General features: G+C 38.9%; 1 protein-coding gene across 4 annotated transcripts in view; it reads right to left on the minus strand.

The window, feature by feature from the left end:
• Positions 1 to 25,459, minus strand: part of LOC118735778 (GTPase-activating protein CdGAPr) — a 392,697-nt gene that overhangs the window by 140,748 nt on the left and 226,490 nt on the right. For 3 of the 4 annotated variants that reach the window (XM_036465735.1, XM_036465734.1, XM_036465733.1), the window contains 4 exons: positions 21,925 to 23,237; positions 19,861 to 21,750; positions 19,360 to 19,795; positions 14,788 to 17,327 (listed from right to left, as the gene is read on the minus strand). In XM_036465735.1, coding sequence (XP_036321628.1) covers positions 14,788 to 17,327; positions 19,360 to 19,795; positions 19,861 to 21,750; positions 21,925 to 23,237 — 6,179 coding nt within the window. Of the gene's footprint in view, positions 1 to 9,139; positions 11,592 to 14,787; positions 17,328 to 19,359; positions 19,796 to 19,860; positions 21,751 to 21,924; positions 23,238 to 25,459 lie in introns of those variants that run through there. The other variant, XM_036465736.1, reaches the window with a different exon arrangement.

A 25,459-nucleotide genomic window follows, 5' to 3' on the forward strand; every position in this document is an offset into this window, starting at 1 on the left:
CATAATGTTTTTGGAGCTAAACTTTTTTAGTTATTTGTCTATAAAAATATCGTCCAAGCTTTAAACAAAGCCGTTTAAATAACAATTGCAAACTTTATACAAACTTTCGTCAATATTTTTACATTTTATTCTGAATCTTAAGAACATTTTTGGCTATGCAGTTTTATAGCCCATACAATTTTAGTATAATGAAGTGCAATTTTCAAACGGCTAAAAAATGCCGTTGATTATTGAGATTTTTTTTTTTTTTTTGGTAACGGATTTTTGCACTTTTATCCATATAAGCATAAATTTCTTATGAAATAAAACGCGGGAGGCCATTAGCACGAAAATTTCAAAATATCAACGCCAGTTTTTGTAAATTGCACTTTTTATATTAAAAAAAACAAAAAAACCGAAAAAGCATCTAGTCTCAAAAAAAAAATCCCAAAAATCAATGTGATTTTTTAGCCGATATTTTTATAGAAAAATAACAAAAAAAAATTTAGCTCGAAAATATTATGAATATTAAAAAAAAACAACACGTGGTCGTTTGAGTGACTGTATGTATGTAAGTTTTTAATTGTTTCACCTGTTTGTAGTACAAGTAAATATTTTATGGGTTTCCATTGTTGTCATTTGACTTTATTTTATGTATATTACTTTCATAACTGTTTTTCATTTTCAAGCAAAATCTTAATGGCCTTATTCATAAAGCATAAAATAGGTTTAAAGAGCTTTATGTACATAGTGACATTCTCATAAAAATTTTCCATTTATAAAGCCGTTAAGGTCTTCTTTATTTTTTATGAATACGGGTGTAAAGCTTACACAAATTATATTAAAACAATGCATTCATAAAATTTGCATGTTAAAATTGTAATTCAATAATAAATTTCTAACACAAATTCTAAATTAACTAACTTTTTCTGAAAAATAATTAAAATTAACTAAAACATGCTTTTATTTGCTTTTTTCTAATATTTTTCAAAGTTGTGCCCAATCCGGAAAACACAAAACTCTAAGTGTGAAGAACAATTGATTTTATAATGGTTTTATAAGGCTCCACTCGTAGAAGAGCCTTAATGAAGTACATATTTATGTATATTCTAAAACAATTTTATTTGTCTCTTTTTTTATACTGATTTCTCTTTCATTTCATGATTGGTGCAAATCCTCTAGAAATTCAAACTTTTAGATTTCTATAAATTTTCTTCATTCAGAACGATTAATCCGTATTTTTTTGTTGAGCAATTAGACAGCAAAGAGCAAATTTATACACTTCTATAAATTTTAATTTTTATAGAATTTGCTAAGTGGGATTTGTCTTCATAAAGACAAGACCATTTCGTATTTCGTTAGATAAGTGAAACATGCTTCGTTTTTGAAGTAATATACAAACCTACATACATTTTTCTGTTAGATCAAATACTTTTCCACTTTTCGAAGTTGGATTCCTCTTCAAAAAGTTCATGAATATTCTTTATCCGCACGATTTCAGACTTTAATAGATAATGAGTGAATGAATTTGACCCGAAAATTACCGATTTACAAAGCGCCCAATTAGCTTACATGGGGTCCGACGGTCCAAGAGTGAACCACAAGCCCTGCTAGAACTGCCACTTTCGTTGCGTCTAATCGCTGCTGCTTGGTGGTTTCGCGAGGGCTTTCAGTTAACCCAGATCTTCGACAGGATATAGTCAGTGGGTGGCGCTTTAATTTTAAGCGGTAATTGCGTCTAGGATGGTATCATGCCCGAACGGTCCAAGGCACGCAGTCCGATGGCACTGTTGGCAGCTGAGTTTTCGAAAAAAAAAATCTATCGTTAAAAAATCAAGAAGAACTATCAAAACAATAATCGGTCAGAATTTCGTTGCATCCGTTATGCCAGTGCCTGCTGACCTTTGAACTCCTCTGAATTTTTGTTTAGGTGATTTTATTTTATTTGTATACGTTTTTTCAGCGTTTACGCTAAGAGGACAAGAAAAGGAATAATCTCACTTATGACAGAAGGAAACTGACCAAATACCAGTATTGCTGCATCGCCCGTATAGATAGATAAATATTGGTCAAGGTATGCACTGCGACCAGAATGTCTATTGTACCCTCTTTCGCATTACAACACCTCGCCCAATTCTAGCTCCCGTAGCGTAGGAAGTTCAAAAGATTCTTTGGTGACATCGAGTGGTTCGACTGCGGGCATAATGACCCGAGGTGCTCCTCCCGTCTTCTCGCTATAGCGTCGCATGCGCGAAGCAAGTGCTCAGTAGTCTTAGCAGCGGTATCACAGAACCGGCATACATTGTTGGACCAGATCTCGAGTTTATGTAGTTGACTTGTTAGTCTCCAATGACCTGTTAAGATACCTGTTAGAACTCTTATTTTATACTTCGGGAGATTAATAAGTCTATCATATATTTCCATATTGTATTCCCCCAGTAGTCGCAGGGCTTGGTTCCAGTGCTGTTCTCTGCTAGTTCCCTCCTCTCTCCTAAGCTCTTCTCTGATGGTGTGTGGTCCTACTGCAAAGGGAAGCTGGGTCTATTGGTGTTGTTGCTGCCACCTTCCTGGCAAGCGTGTATGCAGCCCTATTACCTTCTATGCCCTTATGGCCCGGCATCCAGAGGAGGAAGACCTCATTGTTTGCCGCCAAGGTATTTAGCCTCTCGACGCACTCGTCTGTCGGCATAAACCCCTGCCCTGTTTTTCTGAGATTCTAGACTAGGTCTAGTTTGTTCAAGAACACGACGTATATTACTCTGTTCCTTAGCAGAGACACTATACAAGTCCGGACGCAATGATCAAATCCCATATCAATCCAAGTCAATCAAGTGCCCAATGTCGACTATTTAAATTGGAAAATGCAACCCTGATTTTGAATACGAATCCACGAATTTACTTAAGTGCCATTTAATTATTAATCGGGAACTGCCCATTCCTCAGTTGTTTGTTTTCGAATTATTTTTGTTCTATTCGAATATACTTGCAATCAATATAGAAGTCGTGGCTTCAGCTGTAATTCTGTAATAAAATAAAAATTGTCTCTACTAAATTCAATTAATTTGCAATTCTGCTTTTAAATAACTTTTGTTTTGCCTAATATTTAGTTTAAATTTCTATTAAAATGCTTTGCTTCGACATTACAAATACTTGAAATGGGTCTACAAAAATGCGAACTTTTACTACAACTTTAACTTGGTATTTTTTTTTTTTTAATTTTGCTTGAAGTATTATTTGTAAATTTGTTTGCCAACTCTTAGCTTTTTAGACTTTTCAACTCTTGAATTCGGCTACATATCTACTTTTCGCTAGTTATCAAACGTATACAATGTAAGAAACTTTGATTGTTTATTTACCTTTTTTTGATTTGGTGTTTAAATTTATATTTGCATACTTTGCGACTTTGCTGGGTTTTATATTTGTAATAAAAAATCGGCCCTATTATGGTTGGCGATGTTGACGTCGATTAAATTTGTTCATCTAAAATTAGGTCTCATTGTCCAACTCCGGTTAAGCTGACCACACTAGTTTTGCGAGGAACACCTTTCTGCAAAAACACTGTGGTCAGCGTAGCTGCAGTCAGACTTGCGAGGGCTATTTTTTTACGAAAAAATTGCATCGACGTCGACAACCATAATAGGGCCGAATAATTCTAGTTTGAGGGGTCGGTAGCGCAAAAAAAAAGTGGACTTGGTAAGGCAGGCCGCCAATTTTAGTTGCGAAAGTTTTCTCTGCGCTAAACTGGGTTGCCAAAATATTTGCATTTTCCAAATCCACTTTATTCGCGCAGCCCTTTATTGTTTAAAGCTCTCTTTGTAAACTCGAATTTATTTCGCTTTTATAAGATTCGGTTACAGGAATTTCGGTTTCTTAAAGCTATTTTTGTTCAATCGTAAGATAGTAAAAAGTTTTAGAAATGTAGTTAGTATTAATGATTGAAAATGGAGATTAAAAATCGTTTAACAGTTGAATATTTGGTTTTTTCTAGTATGTTTTGAAGTGTATTTGTTAGCAAACAAGGTCAAGTTTTAACTTTTTAAATGTATATTGTGAGTGTTTTGCTTTTTACTTTATTTTAGTTAAAATCTGTAAGTAATGCTAAAAAAAATTTTAATTTATATGTAAATTTGTGTTACGTAAATAAGAAATAAAAAAATACGAATTTTTTTGCAAGGAACTAAAAACAATCGTCATTATGAAGAGGTTTTGTATTAAATTTATTGCAGTATTCTTGAGCATTTTTTTGTTAAAATTTTCACGATAATTTTTAATCGTTAATTCAATGTTTTTTTCCGATTCAAAATAATCGCTATTCTATATTTTCAATTTGTCGATTTTTTTTTTAATTGCTATTCTATGATTTATTATTTTTCGATCATATTATAATAGAAATCGGTTTTAAAATTATAGTCTAAATTATAACGGTTAAAAATGATTGAAAAAATAATAATGTAAATCACAAAAGGCCCATCTATCCAAGAGTATAGCACAAGCTATCAATGGCTTTTCAAGGATACTTTTCCTAGCAAATTCGTTAGCCACACAGCTCTGCGTACTGTCGCTTTGAGCCGGAACCGAAGTTGCGAAGCAACTGAGAGAGAGAGCTGACATTCCTTCGCTAAATTAGAGCGCACTTAAGGCACAAATAGCCGCTGTCGCGATAGGTTCTGCGCCCCCTTTTATGAAGATATATAGAGGATTAGAGGAACAGAAATTATTTAGGCAAGTTGCAAAAGAGTGCATTTTGAGTAGAATCCTTCAATAAACTGCGCTCTTGGCCACACTAAGAACCAGTTCTGACGCATATGACAGACTTTTTGACTGGCTACGTTACATTCGTGCACACTTTTTCTAAAATATGAATCAATTGTCCACTAAATAACAGAAAACCAACTGGGCTTTTTAGGTGATATGATCAGGTGCGATCCTACATATATATGTATGTGTCTGTAAAAGAAAGGTTTAAATAAATCCTGGGGTATTCGAATGTGCACTGGCTACCTCACACTATTGGGAAGTTTAATGATGGGTTGTGTCAGAAAATTGGAAATTTCTGCGAAACGCGTGAGCGAATATTGCTAGCTTTTCAGTATGCCATCTACAATGCATAATGCTCAATTGTTGTAAATTTTTGGGGTTTTGACAATTTTTGCTAATAAAATTTGGGCACTGGCAACGTTACGCAAAACAATAAAATAGTTATTAAAATTTAGCAGCATAATGCTCAATTCGCAATTGTTCATGAAAAGACTTTCTTAAATAGGTGTTATTATTTATTGCTAAAATGAAATAAGAATAGTTATCAAGTCAATAAAAAATTTTAATTAAAAAAAGCGCTGGCCACGTTATTTATTAGGTATTTATCGGTACATTGTGGTAGATCTGCCACTTTTTTTGAGCATCTACCACATCTACCACTCAAGGTCTGAAATCTACCACATAATCGCGTTTTTGAGTAGTTTTATTTTTGCTTGACATAATTGTCTTAATTTTAAGACCAAAAATTGTCCAACACTAAACACTTATATGGTAACAAAGAATGATATAATACAAGATTCTGCATTCCCAGCGACGATGAAATTTCTCAAGTAAAGGTAAACCAGGCCGAATGCGAGGATAAAATAAACGGTAAAATAGTAAATTTACTCAGTAATAACTTTTTTGACAGGAAACGCGGTTTTATTGTGTTAAATTGCAAAATATATGATTAGAGTAGATTTACTCCGATTTCTTTTTTAAATTAAAAATCTAATCCCTACTCCGCTTGACTTAAATATGCTCCGATTTTTTTTTACTTTTTTCCATTCACATTAAGAATTTATTAAAAATAATATGGTAACTTTTTAAATTTTTGCTCAATTATTTCTAAGGCAACCACCAAGGTTTTGTATATCAAAGTGTAACAGAAGTTGTCTCTTTTACTCCTTAACATTCCTTGCGGAATCATTTTTGATTACCCAAATCAGGGGATAGATTAAGGACCACAAAAAAGTTTTGGAAAGGTGTATGTTTAACAACAATGTTGACGTGAGCTGCTTTACTGCACAGTAGTGCTGCTGCCGAAAGAAAATTTTCAGAGATGAATCACATTAAAAATAAACACTCCGCAAGGTTGCAGAAGTCTCTTAAAATATATTCGAAAAAAATCTTGACTGTCATGGAAAAAAATGCCAAAAACCTAACGCAAATTTTAGCAACTTCAATCTTTCGCTTTATTATATTAAAATAAAGTTGTTTTAGAGTCGAATTAAAAAGTTTGCCATTTAGGTGAAACCTTGCAGAATTTTTTTAATATTTGTACAAAGTTTTATCCAAACCCAGAGATCTACCACATTTTTATCAGATTCTACAACACAGAATTTTTTTAAAGTCAGATCACTGGTTATATATCATTTTGGAATTATCCAAAAAAAAACAACTTTTTTAGTTTTTCACTGGCTACGTTACACTTAACATTTGCAGTACATTTCATTACGACCTAATAGTAGTTCTAAACAACTTTTTCGCTAACTTGGAACGTATCCCCTTAAACTAATTTATTTTCTATCGTTCAGAACTTAATCGGCCAAATTAAATCAACGAAAGCTTATATTTTTGTACTTTTCCTTGTTGAAGTATCGAAAACTGTTTTTAGGTTCGTGAAAAATCCTGCTTCAACATGATAAGAATTACAGCCGTATTCTAACAAAGTTACAAAATTTAGCTCATCACTGCTGTGCGCTCAAAGTTTTCTTCCGCAACAAATATTCTGATACAACACAAATATTTAAGTTTTTATATATTTTTCTAGCACTCAAAATGGAATTTTCGTCGTGGCACATTTTGCGGCGCTCTAGAATTCACAACAGTGATGAGATAAGTTTTGTGAGCCTGTTAGAATCAGGGTATTAGTGTCAGAAGCAGCTGGCAGATGTAGTGAATAACAATAATCACCAACAAGTACAATATTTGAAAGAAAGAAAAAGTCGGGCTAGTTTACTTTCCTGTGGAATCGACCATCTGAGACCATTTTCTTTATCAGAAAATTAAACCTAACCTATAATAGTTTTTGCAACTCTCTGTCGTTAGGGTTCCACACGAGCAGTCGTCAAGACTAGGACTACAGCAGTTTCTCGAATAAGTGAAACTCACCGAAGAATTTTCGGAACCGAGTACATATTTTTGTGGTTGTTGTTGTATGATCTTACCAAACCTAGCCTCAATCAATGAAACAAGCATTTTCGGAAATTGGATCGAAAAGAGATGTCTGTTAGATAAGTTGGTTCGAGTGGTCATGAACGTAGTTGTGCCAAAACAACGCCGAACTTAGGTTCCAACTCAAGTTTTTCATCTACGATAGATCCCGGCAAACACAGTCTTTAGCGTTAGAGACATCTTTATTTCTACACTAGATAACTAGGGTAATCCTCTAAACGTTCTGGAGTCGATGACGAAGTTAGAGTACAACCTTAGAATTCGATTCAAGAACGATTAGAGAAACAACTCAAATTCAAAATAAATGTAAATAAGCAATATTCGAAATCAATGAATCGTAAATCATTTTTAAGTTCAAATAATGTATTATTATTTTATTGCAAATACATTCCATTCAAATTTTACAACCAAATGTTTTATTTAATAAAGCAAAACAGCAGTTTGAAATTCACATTCGAGTCCCATTAGAGATCAATATTAGAAATCGATTACGGAATTAATATTTTCTCGAGTCGAGACCTATGTCCCATTTTTGTTGAGATCGCTATGATTCTCGATAGTTTTTGGAGTCGTGCTCTAACGTTTGAGATTGGAAAATGTGGCTAGTTCTCCAATTATTCTCTATTCGATACCTAACCTCAATGCTTGCTGGGATGCTAGTTGATCTCCGTTGGCGACATTCGCACGGCGAAAGTTGTCGAACACTTTGAATGCCCTTTAAGGTCCTCTATAATTCGCCTACTCAACGGCGTTCGGCTAAATCTGGCATCCAATGTCGAACGTAGCATGAATCGAAATTTGAGTTTAAGATCATAGAATCCGATATCGGGTACGCTTGATCAATTTAAATCGTATTAATTCATTCGATTCGATTCCATTCGAAACGAGGATTCAAGCGACCACGAATACCGCGATTTGGGCCCAGGTCTTTAAGATGCCGGACTTGGCTACTGATGTGACAGGGAGGAGGTTCAGCTTCAAGCAAGTGCCACCTGCAGGGTGCAGTGACATTGATTTGCGTTCTTTTGGGACAATCTTCTTCTTCTTGTTTGGCGCTGTAAACGGCTAAGCGATTTTTGCCGAGTCCAACAAAGCACGCCATTCGTTTCTCTACTGTGCCAAATGACGCCAATTGGAAATGTCAAGCGAAACCAAGTCTTTCTCCCCTAAGACTAATACGGTGTTTACATGAGGCGATTTTACAGGCAATTTTAAGGCGATTAGTTGAATCATAAGTTGGCATTTAGCAGCTTTTCAGCTCGAAAGCATCTTAAAAAAACAGAAAATTGCAAATAAATGGGAATACGAAGCGTTTTAAGCAAAGATTTTTAAATAAATGAAAAATGCCAAATTTTGTGTAAAACTATATATGTCATATATTTTGTGATATTGTCTTCTTAAATATAAATTTAAAAAAAAATGCAGAATACAAATAGTTAAAAATGTGAACTTAATGCATAACTCTGTTTTTACCGTACAAACTACTAAATATGTATGTAAGTAAATTTTTAAAAATAAATACATCAGAATGCAATACACATACACATCAAATATCAACAACAAAAATTTAATAAAAAAGTAACTGTGTACAAAATTGAACAGCGTTTAACTTAGAAAATTAATGTCTTCACAAAAAGGCCATCATATGCGAATAATATGTACATATGTATGCATAGGGTGAATTACCAAAAACAATTCGCGGTTCTTCCACCGGAATTATAACACATTACTATTATATTTTAAAAATTCCGCCAAAATATATCGGAAAAATATTAAAATTAAAGCCAGCTATACCGATTCGAAAATACTCCAAAAAAAAAATCATTATTTTCATTCCGTTGACAAAATGTTAAATCATTTGTATGCAGACCTTCTAAGGTTGAAGTCCTTTATCATTGGGTGGTAATTTTTTAGAAAAAAAAATTTTAAAAACTAATTTAATTTTTGTAAAAACTCGATTTTTGGAGGTATTTTCAAATAGATGCACCACGTTTAAATCTTAATATTTTCATAAATATTTTTTAAAATAATATAATAAACTTCGTTCAATGGCAAATAAGTATAGATTTTGTTTTTGTATGGAAAATGAAGCACCCTAATGTACATACATATGTGTGTCCTATGAATATGTATATGCGTTTATGCATGCATGTGTGTATGCTTGTATGTATTTATGCAATCAATTTGTTGATATTCTATGAACATAGCTACTGCATATGTTCATAAATTTTGTAATGCACTGTAGTGGAGTGAGTCTTGTGTCACTAAAATAATGTATAAAGGTTCGCGCGCGGTTGCGTAGCAGCGATGTAGGGTTTTAGAATAGCCATTTAGCCTACGAGTTTACGGCTTTTTCATTATTTTATATATGTATGTATGTGAATTTTTTAACGCGAAAAATAGCGCCTAATAGTGCCATAATAAGTTCTGTTACAAACTTTGAAATTTTGAATTTAGTCTGATATTCACGCTGTTAAAAAAATCGGCATATCCATCGATCCGTTTCTTAGAATCTCCTATTAAGTAGAGCATAGTGTCAGACGGAGACGACCATGCGTAGAAGTGCTAGAAAAATTGTATAAATAGACTTCCAATCATCATCAAAACATCTGTTAGATGAGGACGGTCTGGTTTCCGAGCTCAAATCTTGTTCTTTCTCAGTAAGCCTATCATTTTATAATAAAAAACCTTTAACAATATCTTTAAACTCATACCTTCATAAAATTTTTTTTTTAACTAAACTCAAATTGTAACAGACCTTATGACAGGACCGAATTCGAAAAATGTTTTCTTTTTTTTTGTGGATCTCTCTATGGGGCATAGTCGAATCTCCATAAAAATATGTATGTATGTATTAGAATGACTTTTATTTTTTGAATTTCAATTTTTGAAATAAATATAATTACAATTTTTTCTAAAAAAAAAAAAATATAACAAGTTGAGGTTCCTGCGAATGACGAAAACCTAAGTCAAAATTCCATCAAAAACTTCCACATTGTTGTAGCACTAAAAGTTATTGAAAATTTGTTGTATGTTCCTTTGCATGTATGTATGTATGTAAGCCAGTTTATGTATGCATTTACGCACTATGTATGTACATGAAGAAAAGCGAGTAGTGATTTATACAATTTTTCATGCAACTTAGACTCATTTGATTAGCTTACAAGTTCTTGAGACTTTCTTTAGGCTAAAAATCTCAACTAATTTTTTAACTCAGATTTCGCAAACATTCTTTCTTTTCCATAGCTACACATGTATACATACATATATTATAAGGTTAAACTTATTATTTAGCAATTCTTACTTAATTTAATTTTATACATATCTAAAATATCGTAACACAATTAATCTTTATAAAAAGAAATGCTTTGTTTTTGTTTGTCTCATTATTATGATGCTTCTCTATCAAGTTTCTCTTTCCGTTTTCATCACTCAGTTATCGCTTACATTTCTATGCCAACAAAAAATGGCTGTGCTCCCTTCAAATGCATTTCCTGTTTCCTGTTTACATTTAAACAATGTCTTATTTTTTCTTTGGATAATTTTTTAATTTTTATGTAGCTACAATGTTGACAATAAAAATAATTACAATACATATTTTCCATCATAAAATCATTAGCAATCATACATACTCTTTTACATACAGCATAAATTAAATTTATGTTAAAATTAATTTTTTTTTCTTCATAAAATTGTATTTGATGTTTCTTTGCAAATGCACAGTTATGCTTAAGAAAGGGTTAAATGGAATAAATTGCGTACAATGATTCATTTCTTATTTTCATACATACATAAATATGTAGTAAATGTCAAGTTTTGTTTTCTCAAATTTTCTCATAATTTTCTTTTCTGTTTTTTGCTTTGTCAGCGTAAATTTGGCTAGAAATAATGTGGTACAAATGTTTGTTTATCAATTATCAAATATTTTTGTTACATAAAACACTATTGTTTGCATACATATAATTTTTTATCCATTAGCGTTTATATAAAAATTAAATTATTATTTTTTTTAATACAATTATTGTTTTTTTTTTTGCGGCAAAAGACATACCTGATTGTATGATCAAGTTGATATATATATATATATATATATATATGTAATTGTATATGTATATATATAAGTATGTATGTATGCGTAGTTTTCAAGTAAGTTTAATTTTTATGTATGTATGTGTGTAAGTATGTCTCGTTATAGTTGTAGCATGATTTTTATCATATTTTAGTTGCAGTATGCATATATGTATGTATGTATGTGTGTAAGTTTGTATGTTAAGTTCGGACATAAATACACGTTTAACGTTTTTGACTTATTTGTATATTCTTTTTATTTTGATTATTATTATTAAGAATTTTGTGAACGTGATTCGAACATCGCCGTCATATCACGTATGGAGAATTGTGGTGAAATCTTCTCACGCCTGAAATGAAAAAATAAAAGTATGTGAAAATGCTTTCGTAATGAAGAGTTTGATACAAATTATTGCAACTTTTCTTAGTCATATACATACTAGATATGTATATACGTACAGTGGTGGCCAAATAATTAGGGTCATTACTTCTTTATAAGTTTTGTCCATTAATTATTTCTTTACTTATTTTCAATTCATTTTTCTTCCAAAAATATAGTTTATACTACAACGAAAACCATGTAATTTAAGGTTTCAAACCTTATACAAGACTACTGAAAATTCACCAAAATCCACAAAAATGTTCAACAAAATTTCACTGTTTAATTAAAATTTCAACAAAAAAATGTTCGGCTATTACCTAGTTTCTTCCATGCAAGCATGTATGTACATATGTTCGAAATTTTTTATATGGAAGAAAAAAGCAGCATCGTCAGCAAAACAATTTCAAGAACGCTTAAAACCCCAAACTGAAATAAGACCAAAACTTTCGGGAGTGTTTTCACAAGAGCGAAAGTGAGATCAAAACTGTCAAGAACGTTCTCAACGGAAATTATATAAGACCAAAATCCGAGGGAACGTTTGCAATGCGAACACAATACTTTCGGGAATATTAAAAAATGGGAACAAAAGTCTCAAGGAACATTCCTGCAAAAAACCAAACGGTAACAAAATTTTAAGTAACTTTTTCTAAATCCGAGAGAAATGATAAGCGATGTGGAAGTTGAAATGGCTTAAAATTGACAATCATGGTTCTCATTGAATCGATTTTTCATCCCAGAACGTTCCCCCAGACTTTTGTTCTTATTTGATTTTGCTTGAACCTTTCAACCTTTCTCGATACCATTGTTCTCATTCTGTTCTTCTTGAGAACGCCTCTTGAGAGATTTGTTCTCATTTTATTCATTTTGAGAACGTCCCGAGAGTTCCCTGTCAAACTGTTCTCAATCCTTTGGTTCCTGTTTAGTTATTTTGCGGGAACGTTATTGACATTACATTTTGTTATCGTGCGGAGCTAAACCAAAACGGGAACCCGTTTTCGGTCCCTGGTTATAAGGCAAAGGCAATTTTTCATTCAATCAGACCTTTAAAATTACCTCCAAATAGGTATAGGCATTCTTGTAAATTAGGCAGTGTCCTGATCTGACAGATTCTAATCATCTAATATTATCCTTATTTAGGCTCAGTGGTAGGCCAGTGCATTTACCGCTGAGCACCGACCACAATTGCTTAGCAGTTTTGTTATGCGATCTGTCGTTCGCTACTTTAATAAAGTTCTCCGAGATACAAAGTAGCTTGCAAGTTCGTAAAGGTTTTCCTATTTCGTCATTTATATCCTCAATAGGAAGCCTTTTGCCAACTCGCACCAGTTCATCGGCCTTACAATTCCTCTCAATGTCGCTGTATCCCAGAACCCATATCACTTTGGGTGAAATGACTTAACCGTCTCGTTAAGAGATGCGCAGCTTTTCATGGCTACCATGGAGGTTGTCGTCTGCTTTGCGAGGTATTTTATTTCCGCCTTTAGTGTAGATATCAAGTTGATATTATCAACTTTGGGTATCATATCACATTTTATCAGTTTTGTGGCCCTGTATATTGCCATAAGCTCCGCCAAAAAATGCTACAGTGGTCCGGAAGATGAAAGCTAAGGGAGATTCCCAGATGATAGTAGTGTACACCTTTACCAACCCTTCCCTTGAGCTTTCAGCCATTTGTGTATACCTGGATGGACTCTGCACTCCTTACATCGTCTTGTTTCTCCTCTTTCCTTGAGTGTAGGTGGGTCGTAAACGCTATAGCGAGAGTAGGTTTCGGAAGTGCATAGTCCACCAATCTGGGAAGCTTCGGAAACCGTGACCGTAACTGGTATTTGACCATTTATTTAGAATGTTTATTCGAATTGCCACACCTCTTGAGATCTGTTAGGCATGTAGGTCTACCGGAAGAAAATTCATTAGAACATACCGTGCCTTAGATGGTGTTGTTCTCATCGCACCAGTTATGACTGTGGACGCAAGACTTGGACTTTATTCATCTTTTTAAAAAGTTTACCCCTTTCCCAATGGTATCCCACCATTCCAAAACCGTGATAGAGAATTGGCCTTAACACCGCTGTGTATAGCCAGTGTATTAATTTGGGTTCCATCTCCCATTTTTTCGCCCATTGCCCTGCTGCAGGAATATAGTGGTACTGTTGCTTTGCGCACTCTATCTGCAATTTTGGGCCCCAAATTTAGTTTAAATTTGTATTCATTTTCGTATCCGGGAAACGTTCTAAAAAGATCATGTTATTTGGAAGCAATAATTTTATTTGTTCACGCTGAACATTTGAAAGCATTTATACATAGTAGGCAGTGGCTGAACGTGCAGAAGACCGTGCTACTATTTTTTTTAGCTTTCAGAAGGTGCCGGGTTCGAATGCCGTTACGCACTTCCATAACTGTTACTTTTTTCCAACTATGAAAAAGCCTCTGGGAAGTGCAGAAGGAAAGCGAGAATGAACGAGCAACGTATCTATTTCACAACTATTTTCGGTATTTTTCTCTACATACGTTTATGGGGCACACTTTAGTGGAAAACGGATCGTCAAAGTATCCGAAAATGGAATCGGTAAACGGACAAGAATTCGCATTTCATCCTTTTCCTTTTTCGGATCAACTTCCGGATTGTTTGCTGGCTGGGTGAATAACACGCCATAGTGGCATCGTAGGTAACTGCATAACCGACAAGCTGGTAAGAAAAGGCAGCCTTGAAGAAATTTGTCCAAGCAAAGAGAAATTCCTCTAATTACCTCAAATCTGGCGAAATTTCTTACTAAATTTTTTGTCATTTAAAGCGCCCTGGAAATCTAGTATGGCACCACTTGTTTCTAACATTGGTGTGAAATACTCATGCTTTTTCTATCGTTGATCATGGAAGTATGCTACAGGCGTTTTCACGGACGGAGATTGCGAATATGCAGCAATTTAATCCTCTCGTGACAACCGCAAGATGACTTCCAATGTATCAGATTGCGCGTAAAGCCAGAGGCTATACTTATATTTTAAAGCAGTTTACAGCTTAAATATTTCTCTATCGATCTAGTTATTAGAGAACTCATTCCGAATCGATAGATTCTACATATATGTATGTATGTATGTATGCAAGTAGTGAACATATTATTAGGTTTTTAGCTTAAAGAAATGCTTAGAGCAAATTTACTTACGTTGAGGTCAAACTTTGTCTGCTGGTCGACAATGGCGCAACACTTCCCACACCACTGGCTCCATTATTGCCACTGCCCATCAGCTCACTCCTGCTATTACGTTCGCGCGCTGCTGCATTTGAAGCCAACACTCCTGCTGTGCCGTTAGCTAATTCGTAACTCTTTCGTTCGAATTTTTGCACAGTGGCGCGCGCTGAAAACTCCTCTTGTAGGGTAGTCTTCTTCACAGACGACGACGTCGACGATGTTATTATATTGGTTGTCTGAGCAGCTTCATTTGCTTTGGACACAGCGATCGCGGACGCATTTGCATTTGCATTTGAATTGCAATTATTGCTAGCCGATGTTGCTGTTGTCGCAGTTGTAGTATTAACATCACAATTTTGATTTTTCTCATCGGAAATACTACGCACGCGTGGCGCATGCAAAGTGCTTTCCGAGCCAGCAAGTAGGCGTGCGCGTCCCAGCAAATCCTTAACATTTTCATTCTCCTGCTGAAGAGCGCGCATATCGCCGCGGGATTTTGATTTGACACGCAACGATTCGGGTGCATTGAATTTGTCGTCATCTTTGTGTGATGAAGTGTGTAGATCAGTTTTGGAGCGCGATTTGAAATTTGTCGCATCACCACGATACTTTTGCGTCAGCTGCTGACGGCGTTCCTCTTTGATTTTGTCAATGCGTTCGCGGTCCAGTTTGACGCCGGATAACACTTTGAGGCTGGTGGTCGAGAGATTCAAATTTGAGTTGCTCAAATCGCTGGCGCTGGCAGTATGGGCTGATGCGGTGGTGTGTGCAGCATTTGCAGCGTTTGCAGTTTGCTGCGTTGAGGAACTCACATTATTTTGTATGAGAGAAATGCGATTTTCTGTGGTTGGCGTGATTTTCAACTCAGCTGTTTCATAATCGTTCTCCAGCGCTGCATCGCCCGCTGCATGATTGTGACTCTTTTCCAGCTTGAGCGCTGCTGGTGGAGGCGCCTTTTCATTTTTCGATAAACAAATCTCCTCGGTGATCGGTATGCCGGGCAAGCGCTTAGGCGGATTTAGTGTTTTCGGGCGCGTAAAGTCGAAACTCTTGCGGCGATTGGACACCTCAGACAGTTCGGGTAGCTGTTGGCTGCTGCGAGTACTCAACTCTTGCAGATGCTTCGAGCCAAATTCGCGTACGAAAGCGTTTTCATCTAACGAGCGCGTTATTTGTTGCGATTTTGTAAGTTTTTGCTTGAGGTTCGGTTTTGCGACATCTTTTGTTGCCGACTGCTCAGCATTCGATGTGAGACTCGATTGCGAGGCTTTCAACTCGGCCACTGCGCTTGTGTGCTTTTTAATCGAGCTGCGGAAGCTGAAATCAAAGGCAGGCAGCTGCTCGACGGGCGAACTTTCGAACTTTGTAGCGAGCTCTTTGACACTGAAGTTCGATGGAGACTTGCGGGCTGAATTCTCAATTATACCTGCGCTATGCGGCGCCTCGAGTTCTAGCTCTTTTGCAGTTGCGCAGGCAAGTTCCTCAGGTAGTGACTTCGTAGTGAGCGCCGCCACGTCCGTGTCCGTTTTTACGCTGTCAAGGCTATCCAACTCCAGCTTGTCAGAGGCCTCTTGTTTCGCTTTTTCTTCGGCGCTTTTTAAATCTTCACCCAAAAGATTTTCATAGATGCTCTTTGGCTTGCGCATTTCTACATTTTCGTACAGCAAGCGTTCGTCCTCTTCACCTTCGGATGGTTCTTCCAGGCTATCTAAAATATTTGACTCTCCACTCATCTGCACATCGGGGTCGCAGTCCTTCATAGCAGCGTTTCTCTTGTAGTCTTTTTTATCGCCCAGTAGAGGCATATTTTCATAGGCGCTGTAATCTTGCATCTCATTTTCATTGGTCTCCTTTAGACTCTCAAGCGTCATGCTGCTTTTGCGCTCATCGCTCAGCAGTTGATTCACCTCGGTCACCGAATTTCGAAAGAACTTCACCTGCTCGTAAACTGTGTTCTCATCAAAGCTTGTCTCCAGCAAAGGTCCCTTGGTCTTCGTCTTATTGCGCATTACCACAGACGATTTAGTTGGTGGCAATTCTTCACGTGGACTCCGCATGTTGTAGGTGATGCTAATCGTAGCACGTATCGGGCTCGTTGGTCCACCTATTGGTGGCGGCTTGTGCGCGCCCAGCAGTGGTGAAGCCATATTACTGGGCGTGTTCTCGTATTCTTCATACGCTGGCGATTCCGCCTCGGTTTCAATCAGCGAATGCATGCTGGACTGACGTTGCAGGTTCTGATAGCCGAATTCACTGGGTGTCACCGACTGACTAGTATTGTCTGTAAAATTAGAGTTGTTAGGCGAAGGTATAAGTTGCTGTGCCAATTCGCGCTGTCTATTGTAGGGCAACGTTGATGCATGTCCAGCGCCACCATTACCACTTGCATCTACGCTATCGATGGTCATTTTTGAGCTCAACGGTTGTAAATCGAGTGAGAGTTCTCGCTTAAGAGCGTGCATGTCACGTCGTTCTGGATGCGAGGCATTCGTGATGTTCGAGTGTGAGGTGAACTATGGGGGAGGAAATTGAGAGAATACTTTCGAATTAGAAAATAACGCAAATAAATTAATTGTTTAAATGAAGTTGGATAGCCTTTTTAGGTAGTTAGATATAACCCGATAAGGGCTATAAATCTGATATTCGGATTTTGGCCGTATTTACAGATATCCGGCAGGGATATTTTGATCATCCGAATATCCGGATATCAATCGGATATCCGCATTAAAAAAAGAACGGATATTAGTCAGATATCGGGATTGAAACGGACGGAAGGGTACACAGAAAATTTCCGGACGTCCAATCCAAGACAGATGGGGTTAGACTAAAGCTTGGTCTCCTCAAAAGGCAGTGTGTAATTGAATGTGTGTAATGCTTTAAGGTGACAAGGAGTTTCTGAGATTTTTCTGCTGCACAATCAGTTTTATTTCATCTGAGTAGACAGATGTGCATACCTCTTTTCTAATATCTATGTATGTGGTAATCGAGAAGAGACAGCCGTGGTGTACAGACGTCGAGAACGACCATTTTTACCGTGGATCCGAGAATATACCATCACTTAGAGTAACCGACTTTGATATCATTTGGTAGAAACCCGGCGGAACTCAAGGCTAAGTGCCGTCGGCACTTAGAAGGGGTGGGATGGCTCCAACTGACCCGGACAGGCTTCCATTTCTTTCACTTTCTCCTTTTTTTTATATTGGCATGACAAAATGTTTGTTTGTTGTAGCTGAAGATAGAGAAGTGGCAAACATCCCGTATGGACATGGGTGTACATCTTTCAATAACCCAGTGATTCGCATTAGATCGAACTTCATTTGCACAGCATTTTTTTTCGATAAAGAACCGACTAAAGTCTTCACGTACAGGGTAAAGAGCCACGCAGAATACACCACCTCAAGCCTCAAGAGGTCGCGCTGCATATGGAACAAAATAACTACAATCAGCCTAAGGATGCAGCATTACAATCAGTTTATTACTACCAATGACAATTTGTATGATCAGGAAGTTACTACAGGTTCTTTTAATCCTGTTGAGGGCGTCTTCATTCAATCGTCCTACTCAGCCAAAGTTCTTCCGCTATGATCATTGCGTTAGGTTTTCGCCCATGAACCAGGAGCCTGCGTGTGTTATAGTGATATCCAGCTTGGATACTTTCTGAAGGGCAAAATCATTTGTCTGCTCCCTTTACTCGGGTAAAACCAAAGCATGTGCCATTATAGGAGTGTTCGCTATGCAACTGCCAGTAAGAATTAGCCAATAACAAAATTCAGCGAATAAGGTACCTTACTCTCCCAAAGAGAGAAACTTACTAAGTTTTGCGCGAACAGGAATTAGCAAAAATTTGCAAGCTTCACTGCCAGCTGGCGTCCACGGTTGCAGTTCGAGCATAATCAATTTTTTTAATTATTTCAGATGGAATTGAAAACAGGACCTATACGTATATTTCTTCTTATTCTGACTTTCTTCAACATACGCTTCAATTTCTTTGTGGAAGTCACTGTAGGATTTCCTATATCGACAGCGGTTGAGCGCACTTGAGTTCCGATTACGAATACAACTTTTTCAGCCGGGTACCTTTCCAATGTTTGGAATTAATTAAATTAATTGAATAAGCGAATATTTACATACTTCTTTCATTAGTAAATCGCAACAAGATTGTTAATTTTTAAATTTAACGAACTTGTTGATTCAAATTAATGTCGACAAAAATGCAACCGTGTGCCACAATCCTGCTTGTAAATTCTTACTGGCAAAAGTCTCTCTTTGGGAGAGTAAGGTACCTTATTCTCTGAATTTTGTTACTGGCTAATTCATACTGGCAGTTGCATAGCGAACACTCCTTTCCCCAGCACGAATTTGCAACTTCCCCTCCAAATGAAATGTCAAAATTGTGCTCTCTCCTTGCAAGTTTTACTGGGTTTTTGGCTAAACGAACACGATTTGGTAACAATTGGTACCAACTTGTACAAATTTTCTGCATAGCGAACACTCCTTATCTAAATAACTTCCTAACGCCATAAAACAAAAAATGCAATGACTCACATTACTGCTGCCGAGACTCTCGTGCGAGGTGCCCAAACAGCTGACAGAGTCCACACCCAACAACAATGGCTGCTGCTGCTGTTGATGAAGTGAAGATACGCCCGACAGTGCAGACAATCCAGACATTGCCGAGGTAGCCATTAACGGTTCCAAATCATATTGTGGCGTATTAACCGCCGAGCTATTTTCCGAACTGGTATCGCCAACCAACAGTGAGTAGCGTGGACTTTGCATGGGCGAGGAGGGGGTAACAGAAATTTTCGAACGTTCCATTTCTGATTTGGCATCTTTGGTTATTTCATTGGCGCTGTTGCGCAATAACAGCGAATTCAGCGCCTCAGTTGCATTAGCATTACAGTAGCTGTTGCGATTTTTCGAGCGCAACAATTCGGGTAGATTCTTGGGCGCATATGTATGATTGTTGTAGTTTGTGTTTCTGCGGAGAGAGAAATGAGAAAATTGTTAGTTTATTTCAATTTTACGCACATCGATACAACTTACCTGCCATAAGGTACTTGTGTAATGCTTTCGAGCTCACGTTTGGCGCACAGCTCTTCCTCGAATTGCATACGCGCTGCAGCATCTTTTGTCGAGAAGCGGCGTTCATTGTTCAACCCCGAGCCGGGATAGCTGAAGCGTTCTTTGAATGAATCTTGATCCTTGCGCTTAGCGCCCAATTGCACTGTGGGATAGCTGTAGCGTGTGCTAATGATATTACTACCCGCTGCGGCGGCTGCTGCCGCGCCAGCAGATGTTTTCTTATCACCACTCTTAGTGCTAATGCCATACTTCTTTTCGAATTGCGCCGCCTTGGCGCTAACGGCGTCTTGCAATTTGTTGGCACTCTCTGTCGAACTATACAGTGAACTTTTGGACAGCGCTGACTTGGGTGGCGCATGCACTTGCACGCTCGCATATAGCGTCTGTGAATTGGCTATGGTGTGCTCAGGCGTGCCGCAGTCAATGAATTGTATATCAGATAACTGATCCTCCAACTTGTAGCGCTTGCAGCAGCTCTCGTCGCTGGAGAGATGTGCGCGATGTTCCTGGCAAGCCAACTCGTTGCCGGCAGCATCCAGCATTCCGCTTGCTGACACGCCTGCTGCGCTAGCGCCCTGCTGAGCCCAGTTGTTCGCGAGCGCTGAAGCGGCGCTCGGCGACAGATGCAAATTCAGACGCGGTTGCTTCTTTGGACTCGGGTTTACGCTATTGGTTTGACTGGAGAATTCCTCGGGGCGCGCGCGCATTATGCGACGTGAAGCAGCGCCCGACGATGGTGGTATATTCTCCTTGCCGACGCGCGGCGAGCTCACCAACGATTCACTCTCAGAGAAGATGCGCATTTCCGGCTCTTCGCGATCGAAGTTCAAACCCAATTCGGAGAGTTCACGCGAAGGGCAAGTGGTTACGAGTCCGCGCTGCGGCGACTGTAGCAGGTCAAAGTAGGAATCGTGCGAGACTGAGCGCGAGTGACCCGCTGTGCGTAGACTATCTATGGAGTTCGAACGCACACACACTTCCATCGGCTTGCCTGCTACTTCGTCGCGCCGAATGCTGGTATCAAATAGTTCAATCGATTTCGGTTTCTCCTGCTTGTGCAAAGCCTTCCCCACCTTACCCGAGTTTGTAATAATCAAGTCTGCCTCAGCGAAGGTGACCTGCGCATGGCTGCCATCTTTGTGTCGCGCTGGTGGCGTATCACTACCGCCAGCTGCGCCCGCAGCGCCAATAATCTTCGAGTCGTGGGCGCCGTTACTAATCGGCCGCTGATTGCGCGTGAAAAGCGATTTCCATGAGTGCGTTTTCCGCTTTTGCCAGCTACGTGGCACCGACAACACAGTGTGGTATTTATCGGGCAGGCTGGATGGTCCACCACCAACCTCGATATATGAACCAATATTAGCCGCATTGCTGGCTACCATATTGATGGGCATTGAAGACTTCATATCGATGCCATCGATGCGTGAGTGCCGCTCTTGAGCCTCCTCCAAACTAATTAGTTTAGGGCCGCCGGTGCTAAGACTTTTGGGACGCTCCATGTAGCTGAGCGATTGATCATGCTCTCGCTGTTCAACCAGCAAACTCTCGCAATCTGTTAGCGAGTCGAGCCGCGTCTCGGTGGCTGGTGTGGCGCCTGCAGTGGCGATGTAACTTAGTCGCACGTTCGTGTCATCGAATGCATCGAATATGTTGTGACAATTGCGTATCAGGTACTCAGTGACGACGGCTTGTACGCCTACGCCGCGCAAAGCGGCCACTCCGCCAGACTCGAGAGCCGGTGAACGAAGTAAATTGGGAGCCCAGACAATCGCGAGATTCTTGTCAGTCATGCTGGTGCGCGCAGAGTGCTGCGAGATGCGGTTCAAATGCTCGGCCAAGTATTTCAGAGTGCTGTGAGGAGAGAAGATTAAATGTTAGCACAAGAAAACTCCTCAAGAATGCTTAGAATCATCTTTAGTAAGAGGCAAGCTTTATGCTTCTTATCTAGAGCTGAGAGCCTCGTCTAAAATTGAGTATTTAAACTACTCACACACATTGCTGTTCTTCTGAACACTTTTCACTTACCGATAATGCGGTGGCGGCAACTTCAAGACCGTTTCCTTCATCAGTCGCAACCGCTCAGTTGACTCGCTCTTCTCCTGTATGGCCTCCACGAAGTTATCATACAACTGGTATGTACACAAAGGGTTTGGCAATTCGCGGAAGTACATTTTCAATAGCGAACTAACGGCATGTATATCTTGTTTCATCTCAGGATTACCCAAATCCGGTATGCGTTCCTCGTCGAAGGCGCGTCGCAACTTCTGTATGTTCGAAGTTATGCCCGAAAGTCGATAGATGCCATCAACAATGCCATATTCTTCAATAAATTCCGCGCAACACTTCAGTACCATCGGTATTTCTTGGCCGCTATTGAGTAAATGCTCCGACAGATCGCAGGAGAATACGCGCTCACGATAGATACCACTCTGCTTGAGGCGTCGCCGCGATGGGCGTGATAGTATAAATGAACGAAAGAAAGCAATCAGTTTGCCGTGTTTACGCAGCACTGGCTTAGTCGGCGAAACATCCAGCTGACCGACCAATGGCGCAGGCAGCGGAAAATGCCGTGGCACCTTATCACCGATGGTGGCCACGCACGACTGCGGAAAGAATCCAACTTCATATTGAGATTTTTGCAAATGTGACTTCTTGCCGCGCCACCAGATCGACTCAGCCGGACTGGGCATATCAATAACGGATATCATGTCGCCCACTTCGATCGAAATTTCATCAGATGCCTGCGCTTGATAACGACGCACGCCATAGGCAGCGCCCACAGCGGGTGTATTGATCGTGCGCATTGTATCGCCATCGGCTAGTGGCAAGCGCCGCCCCTTATTGTCCAGCTGCAGCCAGGTGAGTATAGTGCCGCAGGTTAGCGAATCGGAGGCGATCTTTGAGAAGCGCTCGAGATACTTAGCCACAGCATATTCGACGTCTTCCTCACTTTTGAAATCCATTTCTTCCAGATTCTTCAAACCGCTTATTTTGCGATCGTAGACGCAACGATGCAACATTTCGTCCAACATTTGCATGTTGTCAAAGGAACGTTTCACTAGAAACGGATCACAGTTGTGCGGGAAAACTTTAATGATGAACCAACAATTCGCTGGCGAGAAGGAACGATACGATGCTGGGCCGCCGGTGGCACTGCTGTTAAGCGCCTGCCCCACCAATTGACTGCTGGCAATATCGCCACCGATCGATTGTGATGCTATGCTGCTGTTGAGTAGCTCGGATTTATCGTCCATCAGACGTACCGAAAATGCGCCCAACTGCACACGTTCATAGTGAAAGTGTGCGCATTCTTCGAGCTTAGGAAAACGACAGGATTTCTGCAAAGATAAGAAAAGAGGAGTGGAGGCTAGTTTTGAGTTGAAAGGTGGTAAAAATTGAAAGGTAGAGTCGTAAAGTAAAGAGGTAATTAAACTAAGATTTTGACTGTATAAGCGACACAAATATATAAATGAAAGGACCCCGTAAGGACCGTGTCGACATCATTTTAAGGTCCCACATTAAATTTTTCCATTTATTGATACGATGGTGAGGAGTAATTTAAATGAGTTTCTGATGAAGCTCTTCACAAATGGTTCGAATTTGAATAAACAAGCGGATAAGCACATATCTGCTTATCCTGTTAAGAAGTTAAGGCTACCACAATAGTTCGGAGTATTGGAGTTCAAGGTAAACGTCGTTAAAGAGATAGTCACTGGAAAGGACTAAACAGATAAATAAACTACAGGTGATTGGTTAGACGATAGTAAATCGGCCCGCAAAAACCCTACGGAAGACACACCTCCTAAACCCAATTAGTTTGGTACCGATTGGTAGTTCTTTCTTATCATTACGTGCGGATTTTGGTCGAAAGCGATGGTCCTTCCGCAAGATGAATCTAAGACTTGACTTCTAGTCAACAGGACTAACTCTCTTCAGCCGGGTACCTGGATGGTACCTTAACGTGGAGTGTCTTATCGGGTAAACAGAGAAGCCTCTAATCCTATCGCAGCTAAGTTTACAAAGCCCTGCAGTCTATCTTGTGAGCGTACCACAGCAAGGCCATATACCATACAGGCTCCCTTGGCACTCGTCATATTGCAGTGTCTTATAGGGTAGACAGAAAGAGCTCTTCGGCTATCCCGGCTAAGATTTAGCAGGTGTTAGGGGACGTCTCGAACGGAGGATATGAATTTATGGCATTGCAGTTGCCGCTTTGATCATTGCATGGCAACCGGAGAAGGCTCTCATTTTCGAAAAACCTCTGCTGTGCTTCCTTTGGATGTATTACAGAAAGGCTGGATACCATAAAGGCTCCCTTGGGACTCGCGTTAAGCAGGTGTTCAGGCACGTCTAGAACGGAGGATATGAATTTCTATTGACCATTGAGTGGTTGGAAACCATACAGGCTTCCTTAACTTGCCATGTCTTGTCAGATAAATTGTGAAAGTTCTTGGGCCATCTAGGCTAAAGTTACGCAGTCGTTAGGGAACCCTTGTAAGCAGAGGTAAAGGCAATGCCTCTCTCGAGGCGTCCCTAAACGACTGCGTAACTTTAGCCGAGATGGCCTAAGCACTTTCACCGCTTATCCGACAAGGCATTGCGTGGCAACCAGAAAACTCTCAGCTCTGCCGTGTAGAGACCATAAAGGCTTCCCTGAAACTTGCGTTTTGAGGGAGTATCAGCACTTTTGTTGCCATACGACCCCTTTTGACCTGATACCATCACAAGATAGCCTTTTAAAGCTTCATAGTTTGTTCGTTTTAAATGAATCTAAGGCCTTTAACGTTGCCTGGCTGTCCGAAATTATATTTACGCAGGCCTTTAAGGGTTTCTAATTCCAGCTCAGGCATTGTGAAATGGAACACTTCGAGGTAGGTTAATATGGGCGATTTCTGGCCAGCAGCCGTTAAATGAAACTGACAAATTATATCTGCCTTTTCTGCTGCATCCGTATTTCTCACACTCTTTACGTGTAACTTACAGATATTCATAGGGTAAGGTGACTCATCCTATTGCTTTTTGCCCATTTTGATTCCGCAATATTCCCATTCCAATGCTAGGCAGCATTACTTTTGATTTCTAACACATCGATATGGTCATCTTATTGGCCTCATTTACTGTTGTAAATGTCAAATATTATCAGATGTTAACCTACAATGACCTTGTGTAAATGGAATTGAAAATAGAAGGCTGAAGCAACTATCCCAACGAGAGACTTGTAAAAGAAAAAGGACTGAATGAAGAACTAACGGCAGAGCAGCCAAATCTGTAACCCGTGGTAATAAACAAATTCCGCAAACATATAAAAACACAAACACATACACATATACGTACATACGTACACACACAAATAACCAAGGTAAATATTACAAAGTAAAATTTATCAAAAGGAGGAGGTGAAGGACACAGCAAAAGCGCAAAAAATTCCCTGCGGCATTGCAAACTTATGAGAATATTTTGAATACTAAAAGCTTTATGAAAATACCGAGCGCTAAAAGCAAAGTTCAACTCTTGTGCAGAATATGGTCAGATGAACGCATGCCCGACGACTGGAATTTAA

Source organism: Rhagoletis pomonella, unplaced genomic scaffold (genome assembly GCF_013731165.1).
Source record: "Rhagoletis pomonella isolate Grant_MI unplaced genomic scaffold, Rhpom_1.0 Rhpom_scaffold_00003, whole genome shotgun sequence".
In the NCBI taxonomy this organism is placed as follows: Eukaryota; Metazoa; Arthropoda; class Insecta; order Diptera; family Tephritidae; genus Rhagoletis; species Rhagoletis pomonella.